Below are 24316 nucleotides of genomic sequence, written 5' to 3' on the forward strand. Positions count from 1 at the left end.
TACCCAGGTTGTGGGTTTTTTCTAATTTAATTCTAATTTAAATCCCGTTTTTTGTGCTGGCCAAATGGCTGTAATAAAGTTATTATTATTATTAAATCCCGTTTCTGTTCTGGATTCCACAAGTGTGATAAGGTCCTAAGATCATGTGCAAGAGGTACAGGACATAGGATAGGTTTAAACCAAGAAACTAAACTGGAACACAAATGCTTCTCCTAGATTAACAGAGGATTCAGAAACTAATCAGATTCTAAAGGCAAGCTAAGTACATTAGTAACTCCAGATGGATTTGTATGGCACCCCCCTCCAGAATCATAAACTGTGTTCCTCTTGCAGTAAGGTGTGGCATCTGAGCAAGTATACAGCCTCTGCAGCCACTGAGTCAGGCCTCTCCCCGCCCTCTGCTCATGCTCTCACCAGTCTCCAAAGTAGCACAGTGACTAGCAGGGCCTACTATGTTAAATAACATGTCACCTACCATTCCTGCAATCTTATTATATGATCAAATGCATACAACATGTCATCTCCAGTATGTGAAGAAAATAATCACAGACCTACATATATGCTTCAGGAATACAAGGCCCCATTCCCACTTACATTTAAACTGGTTTGTGATTCGCCTTCACTCTGTGTTGGTGAATTGATTCCAAAAGGTCTGTAGTTCCATGGCTTGAAAATATTCCAAAAAATATAATTATTTATAAATATAAAACACAAAGTAAACTTTGATTTTAACATTTTATATAAAGCACACCATTTTACTGTGCCATCATATTTAGTGGGATTTGAGCATCCATGGACAGATTACATACACATAGTGCTGAGTGTTGGACTACAACCCTGAGGACCTTGATTCAATTTCCTGCTCAGATATGGAAACCCACTGGGTGATGTTGAATAAGTCACACACTCCAGGCCCAGAAAATCGCATGATAGGTTCATCTTAGGGTCACCATAAGTTGGAAACGATTTTAAGGTACACAGCAATGGCATATATATTAATAATTAACTGCATCCTTCTGGGATCCAGAACAAACTTGGGAGAAGTGATATTGGTTTGCTTTTTAATCACTCACTTGTAAAACTCACTTAAGTAACCAGCTAAGATTTTTTTTTAACTGAGCAAGGACCCTTGTAATAATCTGCAGAAATTCCTCTATGGAGGTGTTCTGTTCCACACCTTCAGGCTCCTTATAGAGACAAAGGATCTAACAGGAATTTCTGGAATGAATGCTCCTATTATCCTTCATTTATTCCAGTGGGGTCTATGCACAGTAACTTTGCTTCGCAATGCTCCCTACTTGCTGAATGACATGAGCGTTTGTACATAACTAGCTTTGTAATACTGGCTGCTGAAGGTGGAGGCAATGCACTAGAGTTGGAGAAAATGCCATCTCAGCAAGGGGAGAACTGGATAGTGGGGATGCAAATGTGCCGTAATTACTAAGGCTGAAGATGGCACCCACACACATAAGAACTATGTCTCAACAATAGAAGTTTTAAACAGGAAGATGCTGCATATATTAGCTGAAGCACTGGACATGGACCCAAAATGGGAGAAGATGAATTGTTGAATTCATCTGTTGAATGTTTAGATTAGTTTCTCTTGGAATATGGCTATACAGATTTTTGGATTATACAGACCTTGTAATAAAGTCACCAGGAGGTTATTACAAGGGTAACCTAACAGCCAAGAAGCTGGAAGAGCTGAGGCTGGTCAGCTACAGTTCACAACCACAAGGAGAATGCAATTTATTCCATTTGCAAAGGAATCTTGTAGTATCTATGGCCTGTTACAGACAGCCAAAATAAAGCTGCTTCGAGTCACAGTGGAGGTATGGTGTTTTAATGATGCATGCGTCCTAAGAGTCCAGAAGTCGCACCAAAGCCACACTCCTGTCCTTAGGGCTGGAGCATGGCTTTGGTGCGACTTCTGGACTCTTAGGACGCATGCATCAATGAAACACCATACCTCCACTGTGACTCGAAGCAGCTTTATTTTGGCTGTCTGTAACAGGCCTATGAGATTAATAAAGAAGCTAGTAGCATGAGCTTTGATTCAGAGTTTCTGCATGGCAGAATAGGATTGAACTGGATGGCCCTTGGGGTCTCTTCCGAGTCTATGATTCTATTATTCTACTAGCTTCTGTCTTAATCTCAAAAGTGCTGCAAGATCGCTTTGCATATGGAATAAATTGCATGCTCCTTGGGGTTGTGACCCCAAGCTGGCATGCCTTACCTCTTCCAGCTTCATCTGGGCTGTCAGGTTGCCCTTGTAATAACCTGATTTTATTAAAAGGTTTGTTTAATCCAAAGGTCTGCATGGCCAAAATGCAAGAGAAATTCTCCTTTGCAGTTAATAAAGGACATCTGGGCAAGTCACACACTCTCAGCCTCAGGGAAAGGCTGTGACAAAGCCCAGAAAACCCCAGGATAAACCTGTAGGTTGGAAATGGCTTGAAGGTATTACAGCATCAACACACACACACACACACACACACCTCCCTCCCTCCCTCCCTGCTGCCCAGACCTTGCAAAGGAGGGGCAGGGAGGAAGGAGAGCTTGAGAAAGAGCTGCCAGGCATCAGTCGGCTGCTTTGTCGCTTAGGAGAGGCGTCTCTTCCAGCAGTTCCCCGGACATTGGGAGGACAAGGAGGAGAGGGAGAGAAAGGCAGGGGTCGCAGGGCGAGGATCGCCCCTGGCATGGGACCCAGAGAATGGGACCAGACCCAGCAGGTGAGTGGCTCCAAGGCTGCATCCACACTGCAGAAATAATCCGGTTTGATCCCGCTTTAACTGACATGACTCCATGCTAGGGAATTCTGGGCAATGCCCAGAATTTCCTAGCATGGAGCCATGGCAGTAAAAGCGGGATCAAACCGGATTATTTCTGCAGTGTGGACGAGACATTCTCACGTTCCCCCAATCATCTTCTTCAGCATCATCATTTAAAGCACTGGCTCCCAAACTTTTGTCCTCCAGATGTTTTGGACTTCAGTTCCCAGCAAGCCTAGCCAACAGTGAGGGATTCTGGGAGCTGAAGTCCAAATCACCTGGAGGACCAGAGTGTGAGAAGCACTGATTTAGAGGATTTATAGCCTTCACCTTTTCAGCCACAAAGGCTCTTCAGCAAGTGAAGTCTCTTCCCCCAGAGTTTAGGGAAGGGATGTGGATTGCTCAAGGTCTCCTTTCTTGGGTGCATCTACACTGTAGAAATAATGTAGTTTGACACCGCTTGAAGTGCCAGGGCTCCATGCCATCCGGCAGAACCAGTAGTGGTTTGAGTGTTGGGCTGTGACTCTGGACTAGACCAGGGTTCAATTCCGTTTGGCCATGAAACCCCACTGGGTGACCTTGGACAAGTCACACACTCTCAGCCTCAGAGGAAGGTCATGGCAAACCCCCTCTGAACAAATCTTGCCAAGAAACCCCCATGATGGGGTGATCTTAGGGTCGCCATAAGTCAGAAATGACTCGAAGGAACAACAACAAACAAGAAAGTACCAGTGCACTTCGGCAGAGAAAGGTAAAGACCTTGTCAAAGTACAAATCCCAGGATTCCACAGGATGGAGGTCCAGCACTTAAAGTGGTGTCGAACTGCATTCTTTCCCCAGTGTATTTGCACCCCTTCTCCCAGTGTACTACCATGCATTGTTTCCTGCCCATGATATTGAAGAAAAGGGCTCTGCCGGATGGGCTCAGGGTGGGGATGGGTGCAAGCTGGGCCTGGGGGGTGGATGGCAATGGAGTGGGACCTGCTTCCCTTCCATGGAGGAAGAAGTTTGCTATGAAGCAGAGGGAAAGAGAAGTGGTGCCCTCTGTTTATATAGTCTTGCTGGTATCCCAGGAGACCAGCCTCCCTGGGTCAAGTTATTTTTTGAGAGAGGAACAGAACAAGGGTGAGTTTCTGCAGACGAGTTTTAAAGGAACAGGGACCTTATTCTACTGAAATCCCAACTAAGGTTGCATCCACATTGCAGAAATAATCTGGTTTGACACCACTTTTAACTGCCATGGTTCATTGCTATCTTGAGAACTGTAGTTAGTTACCACACCAGAGGGTGCCACAACTCCAGCTTCCAGGATTTCATAGCATTGAACGATGGCAGTTAAAAGTGGTGTCAAATCAGATTATTTCTGTAGTGTGGGTGCAGCCAAAGACACAAAAGCAGGGGCATTGTGGGGAGGGGGGGCTTACCTTTCTCCTCCCGCAGCTTACTGCCAAAGAACTTGGAGGGTCAGGCCAAAGTCCAAAAACCTGATGCTAGAGAATTTGCTCCAGGTGAAACAAAAGGTGGTTCACAGATGCCAGGCATTGGACTGACTTTTCTGGCAGTGAAAGTGCACAAATTTCAGGGCGGTGCTCTGGCATTTTGGAAGAAATGAAAAGCATCTCTCATCACCATGGTTGGCCGGCCTGAAATGCATCCAAGAAAGGGTATCCCTTTCTCGTCCTGTGTTACTTCTCCCCGCCTTGTTTCCCACAGTCTCTGAATGCCTGGTTTCCCCCCCTTTTCTGGAACAATTACACCTCCAATACAATCCCGGCAGATTTCCAGGAATTGAATGTGGGGCTCTAAGAGAGTCTACAGTATAGTTCATAGCCGTGTTAGTCTGGAAAATTAGTATGCAAAGGGATCTTGTAGCATCTTTGAGACTAATTGAAAGGGAAAAGCTGGCAGCATGAACTTTCCTAGACTTGAGTCTACCTCTTCAGATAAATGTGTTATCTACATTTGAGGAAGTAGACTCAAGTCTACGAAAGATCATGGCTACAGAATCCCTTTATATACTGTATATGTTAAGTATCTCTTATCCAGAATTCCAAAATACACCAAAATACAAAATGTCCACGTGGACGGCTGAGATAGTGACACTTTGCTTTCTGATGGCTCATTGTACATCAACTTTGTTTTATTCACAACAATATTTTAAAATATTTATAAAATTACCTTCGGACTGTGTGTATAAGGTGCATACAAAATAAAAATGAATTTCATGTTTAGACTTGGGTCCCATCTCCAAGATATCTCTTTATGTATATACCAATTATGTATATACCAATACTCTAAAATTAAAAATTAAAAACTCTGAAACATCCAAAATACATCCTGTCCCTAGCATTTTAAATAAGGGACACTCAACTTGTATTCTACTTTTAGAACTGAGGTACTTTTTGCACGACACCATTATAGCACTAGGGTTCTTCTTTAACTGCCATGGTTGCATACTATGCAATCCTGGGGTTTGTAGCTTTGTGAGAAGGATTAGAGCTCTCTGGCTGAGAATCCTAAATGCCCCTTCCTTAACTACAATAATAATAATAATAATTTTTATTTATATCCCGCCTTTCCAATTGCATGATCAAGGCGGCTTACAAGACAAGAAACAATAAAATACAGATAAAGCATCACAATATAAAAAGTTTAAAAACATCATTACTAGGGGTAGGAACGGGAATCTTTACAAATCACAATTCACTAGGGGCAAGAAAAAGACAATATATTGCACTAATCCGGGGTCGAAGAACAAGAACAAGGAGCAGAGAAAGAACACTATTACCTAGAGTGAAAAAGTCAGCTGGAATAGATGCGTTTTTAATTGTTTCTTAAAAGAAACTAAAGATGCAGAGGAACGGAGCTCTATAGGGAGCTTATTCCACAATGAGGAGAGTGAGCATGGTGTAATGGTCTGAGTCTTGGACTATGACCCTGAAGACTGGAGTTCGAACGCCTGCTCAGCCATGGAAACCCACTGGGCAAGTCATACTCTCTCAGCCTAAGAAAGCAAAGACAAATTCTGCCAAGAAACTCCAATGATAAATTTGCCATAGAGTCACCATAAGTCAGAAATGACTTGAAGGCATGCAACAGCAAAAACAAACTACAAACCCCATGAATCTATATGAAAGGGCTACAGCTGAATAGTAAACTCAGATGTTCACTGAGGTTGTGCTTGGACTGAATAGGATCTATGCTGAAATAAATGCATCAGATATTCTCATAGCAACATTCTCCTCCCCCAAGTTACATCCGGTGCCTGTATCACAGAAATTGTTACTAGGGGAATATGAGCATACTATATACCACATATAGTATGTATGTACTTGTGTGTTCAAGCCCTCCTCCAGACAAGAGTCAATGAGCTTCCTAGTAGGGATGAATAACCAATTGCCCCTGGAACTGGTTGCCCAGCAGTTGCAGGCAGTTTGGGAAAAACTAATTTTATTGTACTACAGTACTACTTCCAGAATCTCTCAGTACTCCAATAAAGTTAACTTCTCCCAAGCTCTGATTTCAGGATAACTGCTCCCACTTCTTGATATCAAACAGGGAGATGGGAGGCTGCCCATGTACTTTCTTTCCTCCTTTGTTTTTATATTTACATTAAGTCATGGTGCAGTGATTTGAGCCTCGGACTGTGACTTTGGAGATTAGGGTTTGAATTCTGCTCAGCCATGGAAAGAGTTGGGTAGCAACTCATTGTAATGTAGATCCAGGTGAAAAGGGTGAAGGAGCCTAAGGAAACTGGAATAATTGCATGATAACTCCCTGGCTTGTCAGACAGGATATGCAGAAAAGAACACACCAGAGCCATTGTGAAGGAGAGATCTCAAAGTACTAATGAGCATTGCAATGGGAAAGTCTGGATTGCTTCTTGGGGACCAAAGGGGTGCCACCTGCAAATCTTCTTGACTGTCCTGATTTGGCAGGGACAGTCATAATTAATCTTCTCTCATCTCACTTTTTCATTTGCTTTTAAAATGTCCTGGATTCTCTCTCGTCCTCCCATTTCCCCCCTTTCATTCTCACCTTACTTAAATTGTAACAGAGTACAAAAGTAGTTTGCATTCAACTCAGCAGACAAACAGGTGGGGTGAAATCTTGTTCTCCCCTGTAGACTAGGGTGAAATCAAACTGCTGCAGCCTCTCCTAGCTTGTAGCTTTTGCCATGTTGACCACACTCTGACATTACTGTGCCACATGTGTCCCAGTTTCCATTTCTACATGTGTCCCCATTTCCATTCCTGTTCAGAGAAGTGTTCCCAGGCATTGTGTGACTATTATTTGTTATTTGATGTTTTTAATCTGTTCCCTGCTTTATTTTATTGAACCCTTTCCTGTATTGTTATGTATTGTTTATATGTATTATGCTATTACTTCTTAGATTGTATGCCATGGGCAGGTTTACTTTATCTATTTTATTGTTTGTATGTTCAGCGCTGTGTAAATCTACAGCACTATATAAATAATAATAATAATAATAATAATAATAATAATAATAATTATTATTATTATTATTATTATTATTATTATTATTATTATTATTATTATTTCTAAAATGTTGGAGGGCATGCACCTGTCATCTCACTTTCCTAGAACACAGCCAACTTCAGTGCAAAAGATGCATAAGAGAATGCTAAATAGACACAGGAGGGGCAATGCCAGCCCTGAGCAGTAAGTTTAGTAGACTGAGTGTTGTCCTTTCCCCCTTGGCATTCCACATCCATCTCCCCATAACTAGTTTGCTGCAAGTAACTCTTGGTTCTTTGATCAATTGGCTCCTCCAATGGATACAGGTAAGGTTTTGAGCTTAAAATAGCCATGGGGATATGGACGCTTTCTGATATGAATGCAATGGGATCTTGTAGCACCTTTGAGACTATCTGAAAGAAAGAAGTTGGTAGCTTGAGATTTACTAGACTTCGGCCTCCTTCTTCAAATGCATGTTTTGAAAGCATGTATCTGAAGAAGTAGGGTGAAGTCTACAAAAGATTAGGCTATCATCTTCTTTCTCTCAGTTGGTCTCAAAGGTGAAACAAGATCCCTTTGCATACTGATTTTCCAGACTAACATGGCTATATCTTTGAATTTTGACATGAAGTTCTTCATTTGTGAAGATCTGAGATGGTGCGAACTAACAGCACATGAATGTTGGGATCATTTGTCTTTTTCTAATAGGGTGGCAGCCATTTCCTCTCCTCCCCCACTGTTGCCTTACCTGTTAAACAGAGACCTGTATCTGGAAGTGTTCACTTCAGAGCAGTTTTTCACCCTACAGGAAGTGGTTAAAAAAATGGACTGGTGAGTCATTCACATACCTGAAGCATGTGTTTTCAGGGTAACTTGGAAACAGAGAACTCACTATCTCCCCCAGTAGAAAGACACATTGCATGTTGCCTTCCTTCAGTGCTCATGAATTTCCATAACAGATGGTTGCTCAAGTTTTCTGTTTGTATGTTATGTTGGAAGTGCAAAAAGAGGGTGCGTACACACGTTAGACCGTCTTTTGCATTACACAATTAATAGCACTTGGTTACCATTTTAATTGCCATGGCTCCATTCTGTGGAATTCTGGGTATTGATAGTTTGGTGAGGTACAAGAGCTCTCTGGCAGAGAATTAAAAATACCTCACAAAACTACAAATCCCAGGAAACCAAATGAGGGAGCAATGGCAGTAAATATAGTATAAAAGTGCTATAACTGTGTACTTAGCATGGCATAGTGGTTTGAGTTCAGGACTAGGATACTATGTAGTTAGCATGGTGTAGAGGTGTAAATGTTGGACTAGGATTCTGGAAGACCAGGGTTTGAATCCCTGCTCAGCCATAGAAACTCACTGGTGATCTTTGGCAAGTCATACTCTCTCAGCCTAAGAAAAGGGCAGGGCCTCTATGAACAAATTCTGTCAAGAAAACTATGACAGGCATAGGAGGTGGTTTGGAACAGAAAACCCATATTTTGCTGCCTGAGACAAAAGGCAGTTCCCGCCTTTCCATTTTTGTACAGAGAAGCTGTCCAGGCTGGAAGACTGTTGACTTGAATTGTGCACTAAGGAGGAGATAAGCATCTTTCACTGTTCTTTAAGACTAGCTTTGGAGGCCCTGAGCTGGCAATCCTGAGCCACTGTTGCCCTTGGCATTGGTGGACTGGCTGTACAAAGAAATGCTGCACTTCATCAGAATGCCCCAGCATGTACTGCATGGAAAAAGCAATGCATGGTGAGGCCTGCTAATTAAGCATCTGGCCTAGACTTCCTCCTTGTTCAGTCCTGGTCTATAACCAGTGATGTCTTTTGGCTTTCATAGATTGGAGAAAGGATACAACTAGGTAACATTGCCAGCCAGGCTAGGAAAGAAGCATGAAATGCCACCTCAGGAGGAATGGTGTTGTCACTGCTTCCCTACAGCATCTGCTACCTGAGGCAGACACTTCACTGTCTTTGGTGCAGGGAGAGGAAGCTGTGGAAAAGTCATAGGCCACTTTTCTCCCCCAGGATATTCCAAGGGCTACAAAGAATAGAAAAAAAAATTAAAAACCAGAATTTACTTCTGTACGCAAAAGGATCTTGTTGCACCTTTGAGACTAAGTGAAAAATAGAGGCTGGTAGCATGAGATTTTGTAGTCTTGTGCTTATTTCCTCAGATACATGGGGAAGTAGGCTGAAGTCTGTGAAAACTCATACTACCAGTTTCTTTCTTTAATTTAGTGTCAAAAATGCTACAAGATTCCTTTGCATGCTGATTTTTCAGTTTAACATGGCTATATCTTTGAATTCAGAATTCACTTCTGATTTGAAGGGGGGAAACGTGCAAAGGAAGTCCTGCAGATGATGTGGATGGTCTCTATTTACATCCTGACTTTTCCCCAAAATTGGGAGTGAAGATGGCTCAAAGAATGAATTGCTACTTCTGGAGGCTTCCAGGAGGAGTTATTCACCTTCTTTTTTGGCCAGAAAAAAGGATTGTCCAGGACATTGGGGAGAGAGTTGCAAAAGCAGCCTTGGGGGTCCACATGTGGCCTCAGCTCCACACTTGGCTTCCCCCTGGTCTAATAGTAGGGTTGGCTCTTGACAGGACTACAAACAAAAGACAAAAGAATCACAAGCCACCTTGCAAATACTGATTTAATCTAACTTCCTGTGTATAACTGTAGCCTGTGTCATATGCCTGAAAGGAAACAGTACAACAAAAGGACATTTGCAAAATAAGTCCTCCATTGTCAAACAAGATTTATCAGGGAGGAAATTTGGGCATGCATCTCTCTCACAATATAGTCCCCCACCCCCTACTCCTTTTTTGGGGGGCCTGCTTGCCCCGAAATTGCCTAACATACCTGAGAACCCTGTTATATTATCCCATGCAATCCTGTAGCCTTAAGTGACACTGTACGGGTTGTGACCATTCTGACAAAAAGGCTTTTGCCCATGCCCAACACACATTCCATTCACATTCCCGCCAACGGTCCCAATTTGGCAAAGATAGTCCTAATTACTCTTCTGCTGTCCCACTTTTCCAGCTGCTTTGGAAGGGTCCCTGTTTCTCTCTTGTCCTCCCACTTTCCCCCTTTGTCCACAGCTTACTTCAGTTGTTGCAAACTGATTCAGAGAATCATAAAGTTGGAAGAAACCACAAGGTCCATCCCTTCCAAACCCATGCTATACAAGACTACACAATCAAAGCACTCTTGCCATGCAAAAACTACACAATCAAAGATTCCATAGTACAAAAATAGTTTGCATACAATTAACTCAGCAGGAGGAGAGGAGATAGTTGTAAGGGGCAGAAGTTTGCCCTTCTCAGTAGGCACAGGCAAAAACAAACTGCTGCACCCTCTCCTAGCTTGTGTATTCTTCCATATTACCAATCTTTGTCATTTCGACCACATAGTGATGTTGTTTGGCTGCACGTGTCCTGGTCTTACATCTGTGAAATGTTTAAGGGTATACATTCAGCCGAAAAGAGATGTGGTAGGCCAGTCTCTCCCCCCCCCCCCCCAACAACAACTTTGGTTCTTTGGGAAACTGTCACTGACTTTAATCATTTGCTGTAAAAATTGCAAATTATCCCTGGACTGTTAAGGATAACAGCAGCAGGAGGAAAAGCTGATGTCATTCAGTCAGGAAGGGTGCAGGGAGGACCTCATTCCGGCTCAATGTTTTTAATTGTTCCACTGCTGTTGCCTAGATTAAATCAATGTCTTCTGAACCTGGTCCAATGTACTGCAGCTTCCGATTCCCACACAATGGCTGAAACAAAATATTGAGTTGCAGTACTGGCTACCTCTGCCTTAAAAATGGATGAAGTTTATGAAGAGATACAAATACAAAGCAATTAAACCTTTACACTGAGTTGCACTGAAGCTTTCCAACTTGCCAACAGTTCATTCCTACCTAAACCTGCAGTGCTCCATTGTTTAGTTTTTCCATTCTGTGTTCATCACAGATGTATTCTTTTCTAGAATGTTTAACGCAGAGTAGTTTTAGTTTTGCCATCACTTTAAACAAACTTAATATTTTTAGTTTGTGGCATTAGTGTGTTTGCTTCATTTTATAGGTTTTTTTCCTGTTTTATTTTTTAACATACATTGATTGTACAACTCTCTCCATCCTCCCTGTCCCTGTTTACTAAATAGTTCAGTGGTCAGTCATCATGTACATAGCAAAGTCAATCAGAGTTCATAGTCTGTTATTCCACAGCTTTAAAGAGCATGACGGTGGGCCTTTTTTGGTAAGGTGTACCGAGACAAACAAAAAAGAATCTTGTGGCATTTTAAAGATTTATTGTGACATAAACATTTGCAGACCAGAATTTATCTCATTGGATGCTTGAAATGTTGTCCTGACCTGTGCATAGTCTGTCAAAAATAATTTTTAAAAAATCAAAAGAGAGAAAGCTGCCTGGTGCGAGAGGAAAGTTTGTTCCGTTCTGTGCCCTCCCTCTGACCTAATTCCCTCCCCTGAACTTGACCCTTCCTTCTCTTCCTCCTGCTCCATTACCTAGATTGCCCTCCATGGCCCCCTTCTTCCCCCCGGCTCCCTCCTCCTCCTCCTCCTCCACCACTGATTCTCCTGGCACTCTTTGGCTCTTTCCTTTTTCTCCTCCTCCTGCTCCATTATCCCGATCGCCCTCCATGGCCCCCTTCTTCCCCCCCAGCTCCTTCATCCTCCTCCTACTCTGTCACTCTTGGCACCCTTTCTCCAGTTCTGCCCTCTGCCCTCCCTCTGACCTAAACACCTCCCCTGAACTTGCCTCATCATGATCGGGGCAAGTTCATATTCACCGAACCAGGTTTTTTTTTTAAAGATACAGCTTTTACCCCGATTCCAAATGACCCGCACTAAGGGGCATTTGCCCCAAAACAGTTGTGGAAGCCTCGGATTCATTTGTGGGAGATTTGGGGTGAATATGAACTTCACGTGCATAATTCGGTTCCTGATCTGGGGTAAAAGGTAGTCTGAATGGCCCCCCAGAGAGAGCAGAGTTAAAGATAATGAAACAGAGAAAGCCCAAGTAAGCTCTGACAATTCTGTATAAGGTTTAAGAATTGTAAAGCAAAATAATCATATGCAACAGTGGAAATCAGGACCATGACAGAAAAGAGCAGGAGAATGAAGGAGGTGATTGCAGAAGAGCCCTGAGAAAAGATATTATTCAACTAAAAAAGAAAAAACCTGTATGTCAATCAGCAGAGCATTGTATCGGAACAAAGTTGTGTATGTGGAAAATAAGAGAGGAGAGGACAGGTATTGGGCAGAGAAAATGTAGGCTTACTTGGGATCAAAGGGCAGATATTTAAAATGAATGTCACCAAGATACAAGTCATGAAATGTTAAAAGAAGAAACAAGGGGAAAGCTCCATATCTTGTGGCAGATCAGAGAAGAGAAGGAGGCTGGGTAGAGATTTCACCAAAATGTTAGGAAGAATTTCCGAACAGTAAGAGCTGTTCGACAGTGGAACACACTCCTTCCTCGGAGTGTGGTGGAATCTCCTTCTTTGGAGGCCTTTAAACAGAGGCTGGATGGCCATCTGTTGGAGGTGCTTTGATTGTGTATTCTTGTATGGCAGGGGGTTGGATTGGATGGTCCTTGGAGTCTCTTCCAACTCTATCAACCTATATTGAAGATGAGAAGCAGACAAGTCTAAAAGAAGTTCAAGTGTATTACAGGAATCAAGGTGCAGGTGACCAGATGTCATAACAGCAAAGGAGGATGAGGCACCACAAAATGTAGAATATTAAAGAAAAATGTAGGACATTACCAAATAAAAGCTAAAAACACTCATAGAAATATAAATCCCTGCTTCTTAGTCAATTGTATTAATCCAGCTCCAAACTCTATGTCCAAAGAACAGTCTAAACCAGTGATTCCCAAACTTTGGTCCTCCAGATGTTTTGGGCTTCAACTCTCAGAATTCCTGACTGTTGAATAAGCTGGCTGGGGATTCTGGAAGTTCAAGTCCAAAATACTTTTATGACCAAAGTTTGGGAATCACTGGTCTCAAAACCCTGTATATAAGATATTCCACCTCTGCCTGTCCCCAGTGACCTATTAGCATATATTCAGCCTCATCCCAGTCACTAAGGCCTTGGAGGGGAGCCCAGCTACTCACTGTGACTGCATAAGTGGCTCCAGTGACCACTGTGGTTTGGTAATGTCACCAGTCTGGTTTTGGAGATCAGTGTGCAAATATCTTGGTATAATACAATCCTTGTGCTAGTGAGGGAAGAAACACTTGACATTGTGGTCTTTAGGTCTTCTCCCTTGTCAACCACCAAGAAGGAATATCATTCTGTGATGCTACACCCAGAGCTTACTGGTCTCCAGGGCCCAGTAGGGCCACACTCTACTCCTGCCATCAGGCCACATAGTCATTGTGAGCTATTGGAAAGATGCAGCAGTGTCCTTCCACTCTCCTCAGTCATAGGTAAGGAGGGAGAACTCCCTATCAGTCACCAATCTGATCTGAGACGCTGTTCAAAATTCACCACTCCTTAAATTATATCCAGGGATCACTCACATGTCTTTTTTTTTTTTAGCACAATGATGTGAATCATCTCAGTCACACATTTGAGGTTTGTTGCTCACACCATGGAATCGCATCAGTGCACATCTCTGTGAGTTTGATTGTTCACATGTGCAAGCATTTGAATAAAGATGGAGTCACTGATGCAAATGCATTAAGAATTAAGATTTTATGGAGTGTTTTATCCTGGGTCTATTCAGGTCTATTCACATCAGTTTTTCACACTACTGATGATGTGGATCTTTTTAAAAAAAAAAACTCGGGGGGAGGGACCCAATATCAATTATCCCAGATTATGTGAGTTTTTGGCAGGCCCCCCACCCAAACTTAATCCGGTGCATTCAGGATGCATGTGAACCATGGAGATTTAACCTGAATTCACCTGAAATCTTGGAAAGTTGTTGCCAGCATTCGTGTGTGGAGTGGGGGGGAAATAATGGATTTTTGGAGGTGGTTTACACAAACAAGAAACAAACAAACAGGAGATTTTTTTTTTAAAAAAAAAAAAGAGGAACTTTTCTGTGATTGCAGAGGTGAGGAAGAACAGTCTCCCCCAACCTGGCACCCTCCAAATGTGTTGGACTATAACCCCTATCATTCCCAGCAAGTACTGCCATGCTAGCTGAGGATGATGGGAGTTGTAGTGCAACATATCTGGTTGGGGAAAGCTATGTACAGTAAATGTTCCTTGTTTGTGTGTTTGTCAGCTCTAAACATCCAAGGGTGTTGCTAAATAATTGCTTTTATTTATTATCTTGCTTCAGTCACAAAATTTTATAGAGGGTCCAAACAATGTTGTGCTCCAATTGTCATACTCCTATGTTTTCTTACATTTCCTCTTCCTTTTTCTTTTTATAAAAAGTTATTCAGGAGACAAAGACAGAACAGAACTTGGCATATTATTTTTAAAGTACTTTGCTACTTTTTGAAGGGGGCAGTTTTTAAACAGTGTAACATTTAAACATCATTGTTAGTTGTTTAGCTCTTTTTTTAAAAAAAACTGCAGTTAAAAATACAAAAATAGCCCCAAATTCCTGTCAAATGACTCCCCGAAGCAATGGTTAAACATTATTCATTGCACTAAAAAGATGACGATAGCTGCCATTATGCTATTTTTAAGAAACATTATGTCCTTGTTACCCCCCAAAATAGCATGTTACAGGTAATGCCAGTACTTGTGTTACTTCCAGGCAGAATAGTTCTGTATTGACTTTTGACAGGCAGCACTGGAAGCTGCCCATTGGGAAGAACCGTAAGAAAACTGCTGTCATCTAGTTTGCACACTTAAAAACTTGTGAGAAATTACTAATGCTTGTACACTCTCTTTGCTTTAGGTCACAAGAGGTGGATAGTCATACTCCTTGGCATGGCCCTGTTAGCCACAGAACTTACCTTAGGAGCTGCGGAAGAGACTTGTAATTGTAGCACAGCTATTGATTTCGATTTATTCCAGACTGAATTGGTTCCTGAGATATGCTGTGTGAATCTTAGCAGGACTAACATTGCCACCTTGGATTGGAGCGTTTTTGCTAGGATTGCAGGCTTGAGAGAGCTCTACCTTTCAAACTGTGGCATATCGGACATTATCAGAGCAGATAATGGCTCTTCAACCCTGGAGATTCTATACTTGGACCATAACCAACTAAGTAAGCTCCCAGACAGTTTCCTTAAAAATGCACCCAGTTTGCGTGTTCTTCAGTTAGAGAGCAACCAACTCCAGAAATTGCCTGAAACATTCCTGGAAGCATCTGACCAAATCCAGGAGATCCACCTTGATTCTAATAACTTAACTTCCCTTCCCTCAGGGGTTTTCAAATCCTCCCTCCTTGAACTAGGCCTCTCCAACAACAGCTGGGATTGCACTTGCACCTTGTTTGGAAATCTGGACAACTTTCAGCCTGCACCACTTGACACTGAGATAATTTGTAGCACACCACAGCGTTTCCATGGCCTGAACCTGAAAGACATTCCTAGGCAGGAACTATGCCGGAACCATGCCCTTACAGCTCTCTTCATCAGTCTACCTTTGGTGGCTGTCCTACTCTTGGTCACCTGCTGCTTTTGCAAACAGAAGAAAAAGACTGGCTATGCACTCCGTGGTGGGAAGGAAAGCCGCCTAGCAACAGTGGAGAGGAATGGTGGCAAAGGGTCTGGAGACCATCACGGCTACACACATGGTCATCTGCCCACTGCATCTGCTGCAGAGAGTGAAAAAAACATCTTGTTGAGAAACCAAGTCTTGCTGAAGCCTTCAATTGCATTACTAGGGAGCAACAGAGACCTCTACGAGGAGATAGAGATCAAACTGGGAGCCTCTGATGATTCCATAATGCAAGGAAACCTTGACCAGGACAAGTCAGGGTCCGACAAACTGGCTGTGGCAGAGGAAAGTGTTGCAGGTGGAGAGTCTGAAGCAGAGACTGTGAGTGTGACGGATGTTCTGAAGGATTCAGCAGACCGTGAGAAATTTTACATGAACCAGTCAGTAGATTATTATAACTTGGTGCCTGGGATTGAGCTGGAAGACTCAGACCACATGGAGTATGAGAATGTTGACCTTTGCTGAGGCTGTCTATTGAATCCAATTACTGTAGTCGGAAATGTGTACCATGGCTAATTTTTATTCAGTCACTTACAGGAGCAGGAACACCAGCCAGAAACACTATGCAAAATCCTCAGATTATGAGTTATTTCATGCAAACAATGTTATGCTCTCTAGCCTTTTGTTTCTCTGTCTTTGGTGCCTTTTGTGTGGGAAATCCACCATTGTTAAAGATGAAGAAAAATTATGTTAGCTGGTCTAACCCAGTTTGAAAGGTGGGGGGGGGGGACTGGACTCTGTGAATGGCAACTTCTTTTTAGCTTTTTGTTGCTGTGCATTTTTGAAATTTATTTTGCAGTAGGTTTTTTTTAAGCTTAGGCCCATAAAGGAAAACAACTTGACATTTTATTTTGAGAGACTTTTAGCATGCTGTTCCATATATACCCTACATGGGAATGTCTGGCGATTCCCTCCTAAATTCCCATACTCTCTCCCCTGACCTTTTTTCTTGCTGTGTGGGCTGGTCCCTCCAGGCTCCTTCCCCTGCAATTTATGCCAATTTTGGATGGAGCTTGCTCTCTAGGAACTTTCTCCAATTAAGAGCTCAGATTTCACATTGCTGTTTATATGGAGGAAGAGCAACACCTAGTGGAGAGGAGAGCACACACATGCATTTACCAGAATAATATGTTTTCCGATTTGCAGTATCCCTTTACATGGGGATAAGAATCATATGCCCCCCCAGATGTTGTTGGAATAAAAGTCCCAGCAGTCCTAGCCAGCACAGTCATATCTGAAAGCACTTACTATATTCCCATTTGAATAAAATGCATCTAATTTAGGCTTAGGCTAACTGTGGGCCCAAACAGACAAGCCAAAATAAAGCTGCCTTGGGTCACTTTGGAGGTATGCTGTTTAAATTATGCATGTGTCCTAAGAGGCTGGAAGCTGCGCCAAAACCACGCTCCAGTCCTAAGGACTAGAGTACAGCTTTGGAGCAGCTCCTGGCCTCTTAAGATGTGTGTGTCATGTAAACAGCATGCATCCAAAGTGACCAGAAGCAGCTTTATTTGGGCCTGTCTGTTTGGGCCCTGTATTGAATTCCTTTAGTTTGCTCTACAGGATTTGCTACACACCTGGCACTTGATCTATGTGTGGAATGCCAGAGGATGGAGTTACCTCTTGGGTCAAATGTGGCTTATTGACCCTTCCCAGTGTTATGATCCAGCACTTCAATCACACTTATAGACATATACCAGTATGCTGGAGTAAAACTCTATTTATCATAGAAAGACAGCTTTCTAAATGCCCCCAGTCATACATAAGCTGATACAGAGGCACTTACTTTAAAAGACAGTATATTGCTAGGCTGTATTTCAGAGGAAGGAACTGGCAAAACCACCTATGAGTGTTTCTTGCTTAAGAAAACCCTATGAAATTCATGAGGTCACTATAAGTCAACTGATGATTTGAAGGCACATACACATATTGCTTGTTTTTTTTACTGAACAGTTAACTCTGTATACTTATTGTACCACATCCATTTTGGAAAAGGAAGAAAAAGCAAAATGTATAAATAAAGCAGAATAAATTGTTCTGTTCTTCCTTTTTAAGAGTTCTATAAGAAAAGGAGAAATATGTAGTACTGCTTTATGTGTTTCTACTAAATGGAAGCCAGTGTGATGTAGTGGATTTGAGTATTGGACTAGGACTCTGGAGACCAGGGTTTGAATCCCTGCTCAGCCTTCAAAACCCACTGGATAATCTTGGACAAGTCACACTCTCTCAGCCTCAGGGGAAGGCAAAGACAAACCACCTCTGAACAAATCTTACCAAGAAAACCCAATTATAAGGTTGCTGATGCATAAGAACAACAAAAATAAATGAATATTCTAGTTGTTTTTAAAATGTTATGTAGGAAGAATTATGGCACTTATGCACCTCAAAGCAAAGATTTTGACTTAAATTTGTACACATTTAAGCATGTGGCCCATGGCTGCATACCCACTCTGGTCACCCACTTTTGCAGCCTCTGCTGCCACCCTTGCAGCTAGAAAATAGGCCAGCAAATTTCAAATGAACATTATTTTTCCTCTCTAAAACAACACGACAGAAAAGGTGTGCCTTTAAAAAAAAGGAATTACAGTTCTGGAAGCCTCTCGGAAATGCAATTCTTGTTCCTCCACATTCTCCATTTTATCCAGAAAATGAGTTTCCAGTTAATTGGAAATGGGGTTCTCTCACTTTCAAATGCTGCAACATTACTGAATTTTGGTAACATCTTGCAACAGTGAAGAGTGTGACCCTTGGTGCTCAGTTGATACTGACATCTTCTAAAGTTGTCAATTCATTTCCTAAATGTTCCAGTCTTGTGTTCATTTACAAGATATGCTTCACAAAGGCTGCATTTGCACTGCAGAAATAATCTGGTTTGACTTTAACTGTCATGGCTCAATGCTATGGAATTCTGGACATGATAGTTTGTTGTGGCACCAGAGCACCATAGAATTGAGCCATGGCTGTTAAAGTGGTATCAAACCACATTATTTCTGCAGTGTGGATGCAGCCATAATTTCATTTTTCCTTAATCTTTCTGACCATTTCAAATGCAGTCCTGTTCATTAGTTCAATGCTTAAAGAAAAGTACTAGGTGCAGAGCAATTTTGGACTTTAGTTAATTTTTCTTATTGCCACATTATGGACAGGGGAATCTGAAACCAAGTTATAGTGGCTTATAACATCAAGGTACACTTGTCCCTCCACATTTGCTGGGGTTAGGGGCACAAGACCCACGTGAATGTGGAAAAACTGCAAATAAAAAAACACTATGTTTTTACCTGAGAGAACACCTCTCTAGGAATCTCTAGGAGGTCCTCCAGTGCAACTCTGTGGGCAACATCTGATCTGCCAGACAATGACCATAGACTACAAATGCCTAGAAGAGTGTTCTCTCTAAGAATCTCTGGGTACTTCAGTGCGACTTTTGGTTAAAGTTGACTATGGAGTTGCGCTGGAGGACCTATATATTCCTAAAGAGAACATGTTAATAATATCTGTGGAATCATCAAAGCCACAAAAGTCAAAGCCGCAAATGTGGAGGGACGAGTGTATTGCAATCCAGTGTTGCTATTCCCCTATTGATTTATGATGTTCTTCTCCAATTACTTCTGTACAAACAAATTGTATTCTCTTATCACTTTAATTACAAAGAAAAGGAGCATTTGTAACTTTGTACAGGCTGGATTCGTTCTTAGATACTAAGAAGCTTTCAAGAATAATTAAATGGCTGTCCAAGTTAAAAACACCATGTGTTTGCCCCATAGTCAGGCTCCTGAAAGGGGATCTGTTTATTCAATGCCTATGCAGGAGCATCCTCCGAGTAAAGGTACAGCCCTAAAACTGTTCCTCAATCCCACCTTCAAAAACTGTATCAACTGCAAACCTATGTATTAGTTACAGAAGTCTGCCCCTAGTGATTGAAGATGATACTGTTAGCTTCAATAGCAATACCAAGTACATTTCTACACCGTGTACCGAAGTACTAAACATACTGTTGGCTTCAAACACATTAATGCATTAAAATTCATTAAAACATCTAAACGATCAGCTAAACCACAGATGTACATCCCCATGGTTCCCCCAGGATGTGTCTGTTATTTTACGTATCTTCTATTAATGGAACTATGATTAAGACAAACAGGTCCACACACAGAAAGATGGATATGATTTTTTTTATTACTGATGATAGATTCCAAATTCATCTGGAAAGAAGACATGCATACATCTGTAGTCTTGTTTTTTGGATCAGCTATTTTCCCATTGAATTAAAAGTTATCTTAGTAGTGGGGAGGCAACAAAGGGAGCACAACATCCCCATGGGCTTTTTTGAATACATGGAGAACAGTGGCACAGCAAGGCAGGGAATTCTGAGAAAGATTCCTTGACTATGCCTGCTACAGTTCTTCAATACACAAATAACAGGTTTGTCCAGGGAGCATATTTCAAAATTATAAGTGTACTGTTTGTTGCATAAACAATTAATCTAGTATGCAGTAGTAAAGCAATGACCAGGCAGAAATTCAACAGGTGCAGCTTTCCAAATGACTTTATGTGTGCTTCACTGTTTTGCCTGATGTATCCATAAAGAAACTATTTCATTACCCCAACAGGAAGTATAGTAAACGTCTAGTCAAACAGTCGGCATAGCTTTCCCAATGACTTACCATGTCAGCAGGAAATGCTCTGTTCATCCATTTGAAAACCTCTCCCGCCTAACTAAACCATCCGTCCCGTGACATCAGACTGCCACAAATCAATGTAACATAGTCCAGGTTACAACTATGCCACAATTACTGTGGGCATATTTTGAGAAACTCTGATGTTTATCACACTATGCTCTTAAAGAGCTACTATTCCAGTGTGACTCCTCTAGCAGCCTCCTGTTGCATGCTGGGATTGGCAGTTTTAAGGAGCTGAACTTCTCTGCCTGAGAATTCTAAATACCCCTCCTTAAAACTGCCAATCCCAGCATGCAACAGGAGGCAGCTAGAGGAGTCACACTGGAATAGTACCTCTTTAAGAGCTCGTCTGATAAACACCTCTGTCCTCATACTCTATTGTTCCCCTCATTGGAACCATAGGGGGAAGCAGAACTAGCAAGTAGATTTCCAATCCCTACCCCTTTCGAACTGTTGGCTTAATATGCATCAGTTCTGTAGTCTGACCATTGTTTTTGCAGCTGCAGGCAAGTCTAGAGTATGAGAATGAGGGACGGCTTCCAAATTAGCTACAAGTCAGTACTGTTTTCCATATGAGCAAAGCTTTAAATCAGTGGTTCCCAAACCTTGATCCTCCAGATGTTTTGGACATCAGCTCCCAGAATTACTGGTTGCTGGCCAAGCTGGCTAGGGCTTCTGGGAGTTGGAAATCCAAAACACCAAGAGGACCAAAGTTTGGGAACAGCTGCTTTAAAGCAAGAGTAGGAAATGTGTACTTCTCTTGATGTTGCATTCTGATTCCAAACAGGCCTAACCAGCATACCTAATGATAAGAGCTGATAGAAATCCCATTCTCAACAACATCTAGACAGCCACATGTTTCCATTTCTACTTCAAAAATTGCTTGTAGTTTAATTGTCTTTCAAGTGATCCTCAGCCTAAAACTAAGGTAGAAAATTTTTGCCTCTCCAGAAGTACATAATTTCCTTATCACTGGACATGTTGGGCAAGGCTGCTGACGCAAGTTGTAGGTCAAAACATTTGGAAGGCCAAGGGTATCCACTAGAAAGACTCTGGTTAAGGTCAGAAGAAAAGAGTAAAGCAAGGGAGAAAGTTCTCCTGAAAGACAGATATACAAGCAGCAATAACCATTGCGAACCAAACAAGCCTACATCATTTGTGCAAAAATTATTACTTTAGGAGACTTGAGCCATAAATTCATTATCTGTTTAAAGCCCAGTCAAGTTTCCCAGGGGAATTACACAAAGAAAGTATTTCCTACCTTCATTAAGGGCAGTTGTAAGCACTATTATTTCCACAGGAGCTAATCTTTCCCATTTGTTTTACGAAATATTTACACCTCTTTTGTGGAGGGACCTACATGGACCTGATCTTAGTTTTTAAAAACAAAGTAATCTTTATTGAAACATTAAGTGGAAAGATAACAACTAAGATTATCTAGAACAAAATGATGTTAATTTAAGCCCAGTAGCTCAGCAAACAGGCTGTATCATTTGATTAATCTGATTCACCAGTCATCATCATCATCATCATCATCATCATCATCATCATCATCATCATCATATTTATATCCTGCTTTTTTCCAGCTGGGGATTCAAAACAGCTTACACCAGTTAAAATAAACATAGTTAAAAATGAATAACATATAAAAGTTAAAAAGCAATTCAATTAACACCAAATTAAAATCAGCTAAATTAAAAACAACAACAACAAATAATAGGTCCTGCATATTATACAATTAATTAATTTGTTTTATTTTTTTTATTTTTTTTTTATTTGTATGCACTGGAAAAAAAATTCTCAAAGGCCTGTTGGATTTAAAAAATAATGCTTTTACCTGCTTGCAGAAGGACAGTAAGGAAGGTGCCCATGCAGCCACTCCCAGGGAGTCTGGGAGCAGCCACTGAGAAGGCCCTCTCCTGTGTTTCCACCAAATGTAATATAACCACAAAAAGGAGCAGATTAAAGTCTGAAAGAAATGCAGAGAAAAGAAAAATGTATTTTCACTCAGAAAATAAAAACTGCTTCTCCCAAACATCATTTTAAGGAATATATATTTATAGGGGCAGATTTGGAGAAACATTCAGCAGAATTCCACTCATGTTCCACTCATGTCGCCCTCCTTTCAACACGCTCCAGTTTCTCAATGTCCTTTTTGAATTGTGGTGCCCAGAACTGGACACAATATTACAGGTGGAGCCTGACCAGAGCAGAATAGAGAAAAGAATTACCTCCCTTGATCTAGACACTATACTTCTATTGATACATCCTAATATTGCCTTGGCCTTTTTAGTTGCTGCATCGCACTGTTGACTCACGTTCAACTTGTGGTCTGCTTGGACTCCTAGATCCCTTTCACGCATAGTTTCATTCAGCCAGGTGTCCCCCATCCTATATCTGTGCATTTAATTTCTCCACCCTAAGTGCAGTACCTTACATTTCTCCATGCTGAATTTCATTTTGTTAGCTTTCTACTTGCTATTGCTATTGCTATGAGGCATGTTGTTGTTGTTTTTTTGGGGGTGGTCATAGGCCATTTTAGATCCAGGAGACCCCTTTTAAACAACAGGGACTGAACAGAAGTTATTTCTTGTTCACTTCTTGCTTTGGCCCAGGAAGGCTGCAAAATATGATGGAAATATGCCCCCTACCCTCTAGTGGGCATTTTGGGGCATTTTGGCACAAAACATCTTGAAAAAATAAAATTGCAAAAATTGTTTTTGACTCCCAAAGGGTCTGGTGGGAGGGTCCAAATATTGTGGAAATGCCCACTGCGACCCCATAGTAGTGCATTTGGAGGCATTCTGGAGCAAAAAAAAAAAATTTTTTTTTTTAAAATTCTAATTTACAAAAAACAATTTTTTACACTAGGGGCTCCAGGGGCCACAAAAATGGCTGGGGGGGCTGCACTTTGCCCACCTTTGCTATAAAGGAATGAAACATGATGGTGTACAAGTTGAATGGAATAAAAGGGAATTTGAAGGTGGGCATTTGTTTGTTAAAATACCATCATGAAACTGAAAGGCAAAGTTTTTTGCGAGGTGAGAACTTTGGAGAATAAACCAGAAAGGAGGAGAACAAAATAATATTAGCACTTGTTGTCAGGTTTATAAATATGGCAAGTTGAAGGGAGAGAGGAAGGAAAACTGACAGTGTTGTTATTAAGTCACATACAGGACCAGAGGAGGTGGATCACTGTATGAACGTAATAGGCTTTGTTTTGTTTTTATACAATCATAAAGATGCTTTTCACAGATCAACTGTTGCATCAGACAAGAATTGCTCCCAAAGTTAAATAATCTAATATTCTAAGAATTGTGTGGGGGTTTTTAAACTTGTGCTTTTTTAAGTTTATGCTTTACTTTATCCTAATGGAACTACTGTATTAGTTACAAATGCTTCTGCACTGCACACCAAGTTCATGTCTGCTTGTCTGCATTTTGCACTGTGTTATGTGACTCAGATTAATGATAGCTTTTTCAGGTGCTCAATGACTACTCAGGTGAGAAAGAAATTGGGATCACACATGCTCTCCAACTTCTGAATAATAATAATAATAATAATAATAATAATAATAATAATAATAAACAATTTATTTATATTCCACCTTTTCCTCGCAGAATCAAGGTGGATTACAAGTAAAGGCAACAGAAAAATACAAAAATAACCCCCCCCTCCAATTACAGCACAGTAATATAACAATAGAATAATGACACACAAAAAATCCAAATTA

General features: G+C 41.4%; 1 protein-coding gene across 2 annotated transcripts; it reads left to right on the forward strand.

The window, feature by feature from the left end:
* The first annotated feature begins 2593 nt into the window (after nucleotides 1-2593).
* On the forward strand, nucleotides 2594-17281 carry LOC121928319 (leucine-rich repeat, immunoglobulin-like domain and transmembrane domain-containing protein 3). 2 transcript variants are annotated; one of them, XM_042462837.1, is made up of 2 exons: nucleotides 2594-2732; nucleotides 15138-17281. In XM_042462837.1, the coding sequence occupies exons 1-2, from the start codon at nucleotides 2714-2716 to the stop codon at nucleotides 16367-16369; spliced, it is 1251 nt and encodes a 416-aa protein (XP_042318771.1). In that variant the 5' UTR covers nucleotides 2594-2713; the 3' UTR covers nucleotides 16370-17281. The 2 variants fall into 2 exon arrangements, with proteins under 2 accessions (XP_042318771.1, XP_042318770.1); XM_042462836.1 differs by lacking the exon at nucleotides 2594-2732 and adding an exon at nucleotides 4169-4435.
* The last annotated feature ends 7035 nt before the right edge of the window (nucleotides 17282-24316 follow it).

This window comes from Sceloporus undulatus, chromosome 4 (genome assembly GCF_019175285.1).
Source record: "Sceloporus undulatus isolate JIND9_A2432 ecotype Alabama chromosome 4, SceUnd_v1.1, whole genome shotgun sequence".
Lineage (NCBI taxonomy): Eukaryota > Metazoa > Chordata > Lepidosauria > Squamata > Phrynosomatidae > Sceloporus > Sceloporus undulatus.

Excerpts from the sequence above, each read along its gene's own strand:
- LOC121928319 (XM_042462836.1), top strand. The coding sequence starts at position 4,402 with ATGGTTGGCCGGCCTGAAATGCATCCAAGAAAGG. Across the intron at positions 4,436-15,137 it reads TGAAATGCATCCAAGAAAGG|GTCACAAGAGGTGGATAGTC; the intron begins GTATCCCTTTCT and ends TCTTTGCTTTAG.